Genomic DNA, 11,570 nt, shown 5'->3' on the forward strand with positions numbered 1-11,570 from the left:
TAAATAGAATTGTATTCTTGACCAATGTCACATATAGGCATAACTAGGAAATAGAGCGGGTTCGGTTCCAGTCCACCACAATAAAGCAAATATTACAATAAAGCAGTTCACACAAATGTTTTGGTTTTCTAGTGCATATAAAATTTATGTTTATACTGTGTAGTCTTAAGTGTGCCTTATGTCTAAAAAGACAATGTATATACCTTAATTGAAAAATACTGCTAAAAAATGCTAGTGATTATCTGAGCCTTCAGTGAGTCATAACCTTCTTGCTGGTAGAAGGTCTTGCCTCAGTGTTGATAGCTGTTGACTGATCAGCATGGCAGTTGCTAAAAGTTGGGATGGCTGTAGTAATTTCTTGAACTTCAGCAATGAAGTTTGCCCCACCGATTGACACTTCCTTTCACAAAAGATTTCTCTGTGGCGTGAGATAGTGTTTGATAGCATTTTACCCGTAGTAGAATTTCTTTCAAACTTGGAGTCAGTCCTCTCAAACACTGCTGCTTTCTCAACTAAGTTTATGTAATATTGTAAAACAAATACTCTTTTGTTGTCATATCAGCAGTGTTCACAGCATCTTCACCAGGAGCAGATTCCATCTCAAGAAACCACTTTCTTTGCTCATCCATAAGAAGCATTTATTAAAGTCATATCATGAGAGTACAGTGGTTTGGTCACATCTTCATGTTCCACTCTAATTCTAGTTCTTTAATCTTTTCTATCACATCTGCAGTTTCTTCCTCCACTGAAGTCTCGAATCCCTCAAAGTAATCAGTGAGGACTGGAATCAGCATCTTCCAAACTTCTATGAATGTTGATATTTTGCCCTCCTCCCACGAATCATTAATGTTCTTATGGCATCTAGAATTCTGAATCCTTTCTAGAAGGTTTTCAATTTACTTTGCCCAGATTCACTAGAGGAATCACCATCTATGGCAACTATAGCCTTTCAAAATGTATTTCTAAAATAATAAGACTTGAAAGTTGAAATTACTCCTTGATCTGTGGGTTGCAGGATGGATGCTGTGTTAGCAGGTCTGAAGACAACATTAATCTCCTTGTACGTGTCCATCACAGCTCTTGGGTGACTAGGTACATTGCCAGTGAGCAGTATTATTTTGAAAGGAATCTGTTTTTCTGAGCAATAGGTCTCAACAACAGACTTAAAATATTCAGTAAACCATGCTGTAAACAGCTGTGCTGGCATCCAGGTTTTATGGTTCCGTTCATAGAGCACAGGCAGAGTAGATTTAGCATAATTCTTAAGGGCCCTAGGGTTTTCAGAATGGTAAATGAGCATTGGCTTCAACTTAAAGTCACAAGCTGTGTTAGCCCCTAACAAAGAGAGTTGGTCTGTCCTTTGAAGCTTTGAAGCCCAGTATTGATTTCTCTCTAGCTATGAAAATCCTAGATAGCATCTTCTTCCAATATGAGGCTGTTACGTGTACATTTCAAATCTGTTGTTTGGTGGAGCCACCTTCATCAGTTATCTTAGCTAGATTTTTGGATAACTTGCTATAGCTTCTACATTAGCACTTGCTGCTTCACCTGGCACTTTTATGTTATGGAGACGGCTTCTTTCCTTAAACCTTATAAACCTACCTCTGCTAGCTTCACATGTTTTTTCTGCAGCTTCCTCACCTCTCATAGCCTTCATAGAATTGAAGAGAGTTAGGGCCTTGCTCTGGATTAGACTTTGGCTTAAGGGAATCTTGTGGCTGGTTTGATTTTCTGTCCAGACTACTCAAACTTTCCCTATAGCAGCAATAAGGCTATTTTGCTTCCTTACCATTCATGTATCCCCTGTAGTAGCTTAACACTTTTAATTTTCTTTAAGAACTTTCCCTTAGCCTTCACAACTCGACTAACTGGTGCAAGAGACCTACCCTTTCAGCCTATCTTGGCTTTCAACATGCCTTCCTCACTAAGCTTAATTATTTCTGGCTTTTGATTTAACGTAAGTCATGTGTGACTGTTCCTTTCACTGAATGCTTAGCGGCCATTGTAGGGTTCTTACCTGGCCTAATTTCAGTATTGTGTCTCAAGGAATAGGGAGGCTCAAGAAGAGAGAGAGAGAGAGAGATGGGGGAATGGCCAGTCAGTGGAGCAGTTAGAACACTCACAAAGTTTATCGATTAAGTTCGCTGTCTTATATGGGCATGGTTTGTGGTACCCCCAAACAATAAATAGTAACATCAAAGATAACTAATCAGAGATCACCATAAGAGATATAACAATAATGAAAAAATCTGAAATATTATGAGAATTACCAGAATGTGACACAGAGACACAAAGTGTGCGCATGCTGTTGGAAAAATGGCACCAGTAGACCTGTTTGACACAGGGTTGCCATAGCCCTTCAATTTGTGAAAAAATGCACTATCTGCAATATATGATAAAATTAGGTGTGCCTGTATCTATAAAAAGTTCAGGAAAAACAGAAATGGACTAACCAATCTGGTTTGTAACTATTATATACAAAGGCTGAATTTATAGAAAAACATTGGCCAAAAATCCTAAATAGGCCTTCAGATTTTCTCTTGCTATTCTTAAGAAACGTTTTGGAGAGTATTTTTCCAGTACTGGTCTCTCAGTATCATCTTATGTATACAGATAATCCTGGACTTAAAGTGGTTCGCCTTAGGATTTTTTGACTTTATGATGGTGCAAAAGCAATACATATCCAGTAGAAACTGTACTTCAGGTTTTGAACTTTGCTCTTTTCCTGATACTCTCATGATGATGGGCAGTGGCGGCGAACCTCAGCTCCCACCCAGCCACAGGATCACTAGGGTGAACAGCTGATACTCTGTAGTGCGCTGTGTTGCCAGATGATTTTTGTCCAACTGTAGGCTAATCTAAGTGTTCTGAGCACATTTAAGGTAGGCGAGGCTAAGCTATGATGTTTGGTAGGTTAGGTGTATTAAATGCATTTTTGACTTAAGATACTTTCAAGTTATAATGCATTCATCAGGATGTAACTCCATCATAAGTTGAGGAACATCTGTATTTAAAACTACTTGTAAAACTACTGTAGGACTGCTTGAGGTTGGAGACATTCTTTTCTTTTGTAAACCCGGCTGCTCTTCATGTGGAACTTTGATTGACTAACAAACGAAAAATGCTGCCAGTCTCATCTTTATACATGTTGAGTGTCACATTCATAATAGAATAAGAATACAAAATTGGGGTGACTGATTAAAATATCACTTTGTATTTGAAGAAAAAATACTCTGAATTTATCTACAAGTGCACTACAAAAGGGCTTTTTACAATATGCCTTTATGTACAAACTTTTGGGAATATGACTTTAAGTGGAAGATTATACAGAAAACCTCTGTGTAAACCACAAAGCAATTATTACAAATATAGAGGTGGTATTAAAAACAATTTATTTGACTTATAAGAGCACCTATTTATGAGTTAAGTGCTCATTAGGTGTTTTGTGAGAAACTTTAAAATCATTGTATATGCAAACTTAAATTTACAAATTAAAGAATATTCATAAAAAGCATAATTTGTAGCAAAAGAATTCATAAGCTCATGGATCTCCCCCATGCCAGCTCCAGCCTCTGCACAGGTGAAGCAGCAGTGATTTAATTTTATTTCAACCTAGAAAAGTTATGACCTGAGTATAGTCATAATGGGTTTTATAGTGAGTTAGAAAGAAAGGTAGTATCCCAAGGATTTGCTTTCCAAAGCAGTAAGAGAGTAATTTTTGTAAAGGTGTCAGGAGTTAAGAAAATGAAATTTTAATCTCAGTCTCCAGGCATTCCGTGTCTCATATTCTCCGAATGTCAACATTTTTATGTAATTTAGAAGTGGTATAGACTGAAAGGTAATAGGTTGTTGTAGGATACGAGCAAGAAAACATTGAATATGATCAAAAAAGATCGACGTGTCAGGGTCAGACCTTTTTAATGGAGAACCGTTGATATTCCACATAGATATGCAGTTCTGTGTTTTTGGTCACTTAAGAATACTTATTAAAATGTTGAAAGGATTTTGGTTGTCTCTCATTTTGCCTTGCTTTATATAAGCTCAGTATCCCATTCTCTATTGTTTTCTTTGCATTCTTGGCACAGTTCAGTGGACCAGGAGAGGAGAAGTTGAAACATGCTGCTGCTACCTTTTGCAGTAACCAACCTTTTGCCCTGGAAATGATCAAGTCTCGTCAGAAAAAGGATTCTCGATTTCAGACTTTTGTGCAAGTGAGTTGAGTGAGTCATGTAAGAAAAAAAAATAAGGCAAGTCTTTATCAATTATAGGATAAACTAGGGGAATGCTGACTAAGACTTTTATAAGGATTACATCTATGTTAACATTTTTTAAAGCCATACATTCTCTCTTAAGTTACTGGAAAGTATAAAGGTGATTTTGGAATGGTAAATAATAAAAAATATATGTCAAGATTAGCATACTTGATATAGAAATCCACACATTGCCATGGGGGTTTTATCAGGAAATGACCCATACACACTATGAAAAGAATATTGTCAAAGCATGAGAATGGGCTTATATCTAGTCCAGGGAAGAATTTAATAGCAATTATACTCATTGGGGTATTCATTGGTATATAGGTCAAGGGTCAGTAAACGACAACCCACAGACCATATCCAAACTGTTTCCTGTTTTATAAATAAAGTTTTATTGGAATACAGTATATCGTTTCCTATTGCTGTATAACAAGATTACCACAAGTGTGGCCACTTAATGCAAATTTATTATCTCACAGTTTTTGTTGTTTAGGAGTATGGCTATGGTTTAGCTAGATCCTCTCTTCAGATTTTGACCAGGTTGAAATCAAAGTATCAGCTGGAGCTACAATTCTCGTCTGATGCTCAGGGTTCTCTTCAAAGCTCACTGGTTGTTAGCAGAGTTCATTTTCTCATAAATGTATAACTGAGGTCCCTGCCTTCTTGCTAGTCATTGGGTAGGAACCAGTGTCAACTCCTAGAGAAAGCCCATATCTCTCTGCCATATGACCCCCTTAGGCAGTTTAAAGGTGAATGTTTGCTTTCTTCCAGGCCAGTAGGAATGCCACTCTCTGTCACAGATTTCTTTTAAAGGCTCCTCTGATGAAGTCAGGCCCACCCACGACAATTTTCTTTTTTATTAACTTGAAGTCAACTGATAGAAACTTAATCATATGAGTGATATCCCATCAGATTCACAGATTGCATCCACACTCACGGGCATGGGATTATACAGGGTGTGTATATCAGAGGACGGGAATCTTGGACGCCATCTTGAGTTATTTACTGCACAGAGCCATCATGTTCATTCGTTTATACATTATCTATGGCTGCTTTTGTGCTCAATCAGTAGAGTTGAGTAGTTGTGAGAGAGACTGTATGGCCTGCAAATCCTAAAATATTTACTAATTAGCACTTTACTAAAAAGTTTGCAAATGCCTTATATAGATGAGGTAGCATACCCAGACTGGTGATCCATTGTGCCTACTTGGAATGGCAGATAACAAATTAGCTAACTAACTCTGGTAGGAATACCAATCATAGGAAAATGTACCTAGGTTTTCTGAATAGGTGAAAATAAAACTGTTTTAATACAAGTAAGCAGTAGTTAAGAGTTGATTATGGATACTCTTAGTCATTGCTTAAACAGATAACGAAGAAGCCATTGGTTTAGTAATAGAGGCTTCCTTCCCCTATTATGTGATTAAAGGGGAAAGCAGACATACAGTATGGCATCTTGGTATTTTTTAAAGAGCTTGATTTAATAATCAGAACTGTGACGCAGTAGACACTCATATGGTGAATACATGATAGATGTAAGGTAATTATAGTTCTGATGAGAATTACAGACTCACTTATTTCACTTTAACTTTAGGATGCTGAGAGTAATCCACTGTGTCGTCGTCTTCAGCTGAAAGATATCATTCCCACCCAAATGCAAAGACTTACTAAGTACCCACTTCTACTGGATAATATTGCCAAATACACAGGTACAGCATTTTCTCGTTGAAATTAAGAAGATTAGGAACAACAACCAAAAACTTATCCTGCTAAATAATATCTCACAGGATTCTGGTGTCTGGAGTTGGATTTCCAAATAGTATGAAAAGATTTTCTGACAAGCTCTGATCTAGTCTTCTTCAGGCTATCTGATTTAATGTGCTCCATTAGTAGTTCCATAAGGGGCTTTGGCAAACTATGTGGGTCAAATCAGGCTCACTGCCTATTTTTGTAAATAAAGTTTGATTTTGGAACACAACCGTGCTTATCTGTTTGCATACTATCTCTGACCACTTTTGTACTATAACAGCAGAGCTGAGTAGTTGTGACAGAATCCATTTGACCTGGAAAATGTAAAATATTTATTATTTGATCCTTTGCAAAAAGTCTGCCTATCGTTGCTCTAGCATACATCATACTTGCTTTGAAGATTTATACTGGGTTGAAGAGCTATATATATGTACTTTTATTAAACCAAATTAATGCATTATAATTCCGAATCTCCTGTTTTGAAACATGAAGTGAATCTGAGTTTCTCAATTGAGCTTTTAGGCTCTTATACTTAGTTCTCAATACTTTTATGCAGTCAAACTCCTGATTCTTGTGTCTGAGAATTTGAATGCATAATTGGGAAATTTAAAATTATGGTACCTGGTAACAAAAGTGGTTTACACTCATATACATTAATTTTTATACTGTAATATATCTGTTCAGTATAGTTGTACTGTTCAGAGGATTATAATTTTGAATATTCTGATTTTGGTATTTTTTATATTATAGATACGATATAACCTCAACACATTTTGACAAATTTTATCTTTTAATGATACAAATGTTATAATCTGTTTTCTTTTTAAAAATATAATCTCAACTCTCTGGGAGGCCGAGGCGGGCAGATTGTTTGAGCTCAGGAGTTTGAAACTAGCCTGAGCAAGAGCGAGACGCCGTCTCTACTAAAAATAGAAAGAAATTAATTGGACAACTAAAAATATATAGAAAAAACTAGCCGGGCATGGTGGCGCATGCGTGTAGTCCCAGCTACTCGGGAGGCTGAGGCAGGAGGATAGCTTGAGCCCAGGAGTTTGAGGTTGCTGTGAGCTAGGATGATGCCACGGCACTCTAGCCCGGGCAACACAGTGAGACTCTGTCTCAAAAAAAAAAAAAAATATATATATATATATATAATCTCAAATTCAAAGACATTTGTTTTAGAATTAATTCAAGTTTTGTTATTCAAAAAAATGTTGCTTAATAGGTTCATGGGACATATTTATGTAGGCTATGCACTATGAAATTACAGGGGGAGAAGGGGTTCCCAATTTATATAGCTTACAAAGTGAATTAGACTAGTTCTCTGGAGTGTGTAACATAGTAGCCTTAATACTTTATGTAAAGCAAAATGTTTTCAATTTCGGGTTCTATACTGTGGTTTCTTTTTAAACATTAGATTTATGTTTTAAGTACTGCCATAAGAAGTTTCACCTCTGCAAACACTACCTAAATTGACACTCTGCTATAGGTTTTAGCCTGGTATAAAAGGTCTTAGTATGTTCTCATAACTAGTGAAATAAAGTGAAATCTCATGATATATATATATATATATATATATGTATATATATTTTCTTTTTTTCTGATTTTTCTCCATTTTTCCCATGTTTAGAATGGCCAATGGAAAGGGAGAAAGTGAAGAAAGCTGCAGATCACTGTCGTCAGATCTTAAATTATGTAAATCAGGCTGTCAAGGAGGCAGAAAACAAACAGGTAAAACGGGAAAACAAGATACAGGATGACGTAGGGAGAATATTAAATTAATATTACCTGGAACTTGTGAAATAGTAATTCAAACTATCATTACATAATTGATAGGTTGGACATTTGTTAACTATTCGTACGTAGTAGGTGGGTCCAGATCAATTTATGATAGAATATCAGATTTGTAATTGACTTTTTTGAAGTTTGAACATCTCAGGCTGCTCGTTTGCTCATTCATTCATCTGTTCATACAACAAATATTTGTAGAGCACCTGCCGTATGCTGGGCATAGAGTACAGAGTAGTTGAGAAATAAGCACAATATCTGCTCATATTGAGCTTGTTTCCTAGCAGGACAGGAAGGCATTTAACAGGATTATAATGCAAGTGTTTTCTATCAGTTGTGACAGCTGCTATGAAGGAGACTTTCAAGATACTGAGAGTGTATAACTATGGAGCCTATCCTAGTTTAGGATGTTAGGTGGTGGCTATCAGAGAAAGCTTCCTTGAGGAATTGATATTTGGGCCAAGCTCTGAAGGATGAGTGGAAATGAACCAAAGCAATGTGGAAGGGTGCAGCCCTAGAAGTAGAGGCAGTATTTATAAAAGTCTCAACATAAAAAGGAAGCATAGTCTGTTTGAGGAACTGAAAGATTAGATTAATGTGGATCGTGCCTAAAAAACAAAGTCAGAGTGGTATAAAGTGAGATAAAGGAGGCCAGGACCAACTTATACAGGGCCCTTTAGATCATGTTAAAGATTTTGATTTTTATTCTAAAAGCAGTAGGAATTCATAGGAGATGTGTAAGAATATAATTTTCAGATTTTCTTATTTAAGAATCACTCACAGTACTCTATGGAGAGTGAGCTCAAGGAGGAAGATAGTGGGTGAAAGCGCCCTGGATTGTGGTACCAACCCAAGATTGATGATGGTAGCTTAGAGAAATTAGAGAAGTATTTAGAAGGTAAAAGTGACAGGACTTAGTGACTGATTTAGAGAAGGATTTGAAGGAGAGGTCATATCAGGAATAAATCCCCAGGTTTCTGGCTTGCATATTTGGATGGATAGGATGAGTAGAGAAGTCCCAGATTTGTGGGGAAGATGATGAGTTCAGTTCGGGATATCAGGTAGAGATGTGCAGTATACAGTTGGCTATATGGGTTCACCTCTAAGAGGAATTTTCTGAAGATAAAAATTTAAGATTGTGAGCATATGGAGGCTCATTGAATCCATGGGCATGGATGTAATTTCTTAGGAGCTGAGTGTGATGACAACTCTGTTGGTAAAACTGAAGGAAAACAGGTACTTTCTAATGTATTGTTTGGAGTGTAAAATGATAAAACCCCAGAGAGAAATTTGGCAATATTTATCTAAATTAAAAGTGTACATACCCGTACTTCTACTCTTTGACTCAACTATTCTGTTCCAAGTGATTTACCAAAGAAAAATGAAGATATATGCCCAGAAATAGACTTATAAAAGAATGTTTCTAGCAACTTTATTCATAATAGCCAAAAACAAGAAATAGCTGAAGAATTCATTAACAGGAGAATGGATAAACTAATTGTGGTATAGTCATGAAATAATTTACAATCAGTGATAAAAAAGAATGAACTACTGATGTGAACAACATAGACAAACCTCATAAACATGCTTAGTGAAAGAAACCAGACGCAAAAGATCATATACATATAATTGTATTTATATGGACTTCTAAGACAGGTTAAACTACTCTATGGTAGGAAGAAACCCAGAAAAGTGGTTGCTACTGAGTATGTGCTGGTGGAGATTAACTGGGAAGAAGTATGGGGAAACTGTCTGGGGTGATGGTAACATTACGTATCTTGGTAGGAGTTTGGGTTGCATAGGTGTGTATGCATTTGTCAAAATTCATGGAAAGGTACACCTAAAATGTGTGCATTCTACTGTATGTAAATTTTACTTTTTAAGAAAAACTGTATGCTCTTGTTATCCATGCTAAAATGTTTAGGGATAATGTATACTTACATATGTAATTTATTTTGAAACGCATTCAGATATACTTATATCTGTAATTTATTTTGAAATGCATCCAGAAAATAAGATGGACTTGTGGATAGATAGAGGAATGAATAGATGGATAGATATATAATAAAACAAATATAGCAAATGTTGATTGTAGAATGTAAGTGGTGGATATATAGGTGTTCAGTATACACATTCAGACTCTTCTGTGTATTTGGAAGTGTTTCTATGATGTTGGGGGAAAATGCACATAGCCCATATCCTTTGATCCAGTAGTTCTAGAAACAGATATATTTACACCGGTGTATAAAGATATATATTTAAGGCCATTTTGTTACAGTATTATCCATTATAGGAGAAGATTGGAAGTAGCCTAAATGTCTATCAGTAGGATATAGTTAAATAAATTATAGCTCATTTACGGAGCTGAATACCATGCAGCCATTAAAAAAAATGAGACAGCTCTCTCTGTGCTAATGTGGAACAATCTTCAAGATATATACATACCACATATACACACAGAGAAAGACATACATTAGTATATCATACTACTGTATCTTGTTTTAAAATAGGATATATTATACACACAACGTACACAGAGATGAGCATACTTATATACACATATATTCTATTCTACTTATGTATACTTCTGTTTACGTAGAATTTTTCTCAAAGGCTACTCAAGAAATGAGTATTAGTGATTGCTTCTTTAGAGAAAATTGGTGGGGGGTAGGCAAGTGGGCAGGGTTAGAGATAGACTATATTGTTTGCCTTATATCAGTTTCTGAATTTTGTATTGTGTGCATGATTTACATATTCAGAAAATAAATATAAGCTACTTAGAGGCCAATGAGTTTGAAAAGAAGATTGAGAAAGAAAGGCCAATGAAGTAGAAAGAAAATTAGGAGAGTATAATATCGCCAAAGCCAAGGGAAGAGGTATTTTAAGAAAGAGTAAGTGCTCAGTCATGTCTAGTGTTGCAGATAGCTTAGTAGAATGCAGATTAGAAATGTCCATTTGATTCAGAAATGGAAAGGTCATTGATGACCAAAACAATAACCTTGGCTCCATCCTATCTAATTTTCAGCGCTTAGAAGATTATCAGCGTCGTCTTGATACCTCCAGTCTAAAGTTGTCAGAGTACCCAAATGTTGAAGAGCTCAGGGTGAGAGATGGTCTAATCATAATTTTTAAAATAAAGTTTACTAAATAAAGACTGGGCAGGTAATTAACATCTCAATGGGAATATATGTCACCTGAAGGAGTTCTTGTATCAGAAATGATCTATATTTATTATTTTATTTTGCCTTTTAAATGATTCATTTGAAGATTACTTTAGTCTTTCATATTTTGTGTGAAACTATAACTTCACATGACAGGAACTGACAGGAGACTAAGAAACACTAGTTATTATTAAATTATTAAATTTAATTTTATTGTGTTCTATAGTTTGAATAAGAGTAGGACTGTTTATTATGGGAACTTTCCAGATCATTGAGTAAAGCAAGATAACTTTATTATCTTTTCATGAAGCTCAAAAGCATAAAAATTGAAACTATCACAGAAATGGTAGTAAAATATTTACTAATTTCCAATTATAGTATCTGGGCTTTCATATTAATTAACTTTTTAGGATTTTAAGTCTTTTTTGTACTATTTCACTGGATGGTTGTTTTGGCAGATTTATTTGGTAGCTGTTTCAAATAGAGTTTTGTGTCACATGAAACACTTTATCAGAAAGCACACTAATGTGCGTATTCCCTTTAACTTCCAAATCATGAGATTTTTCTAGAGCTACTAACACTAAGAGATGATTCTCTTTCTAATATTTATTAATAT

At 35.6% G+C, this 11,570-nt stretch overlaps 1 protein-coding gene across 1 annotated transcript in view; it reads left to right on the top strand.

The window, feature by feature from the left end:
* Positions 1–11,570, top strand: part of ARHGEF12 (Rho guanine nucleotide exchange factor (GEF) 12) — an 86,691-nt gene that overhangs the window by 60,239 nt on the left and 14,882 nt on the right. Inside the window, 4 exon segments of the mRNA XM_012644875.1 lie at positions 4,086–4,211; positions 5,851–5,965; positions 7,636–7,736; positions 10,819–10,951. Coding sequence (XP_012500329.1) covers positions 4,086–4,211; positions 5,851–5,965; positions 7,636–7,736; positions 10,819–10,951 — 475 coding nt within the window.

Source organism: Propithecus coquereli, unplaced genomic scaffold (genome assembly GCF_000956105.1).
Source record: "Propithecus coquereli isolate 6110/MARCELLA unplaced genomic scaffold, Pcoq_1.0 Scaffold222, whole genome shotgun sequence".
In the NCBI taxonomy this organism is placed as follows: Eukaryota; Metazoa; Chordata; class Mammalia; order Primates; family Indriidae; genus Propithecus; species Propithecus coquereli.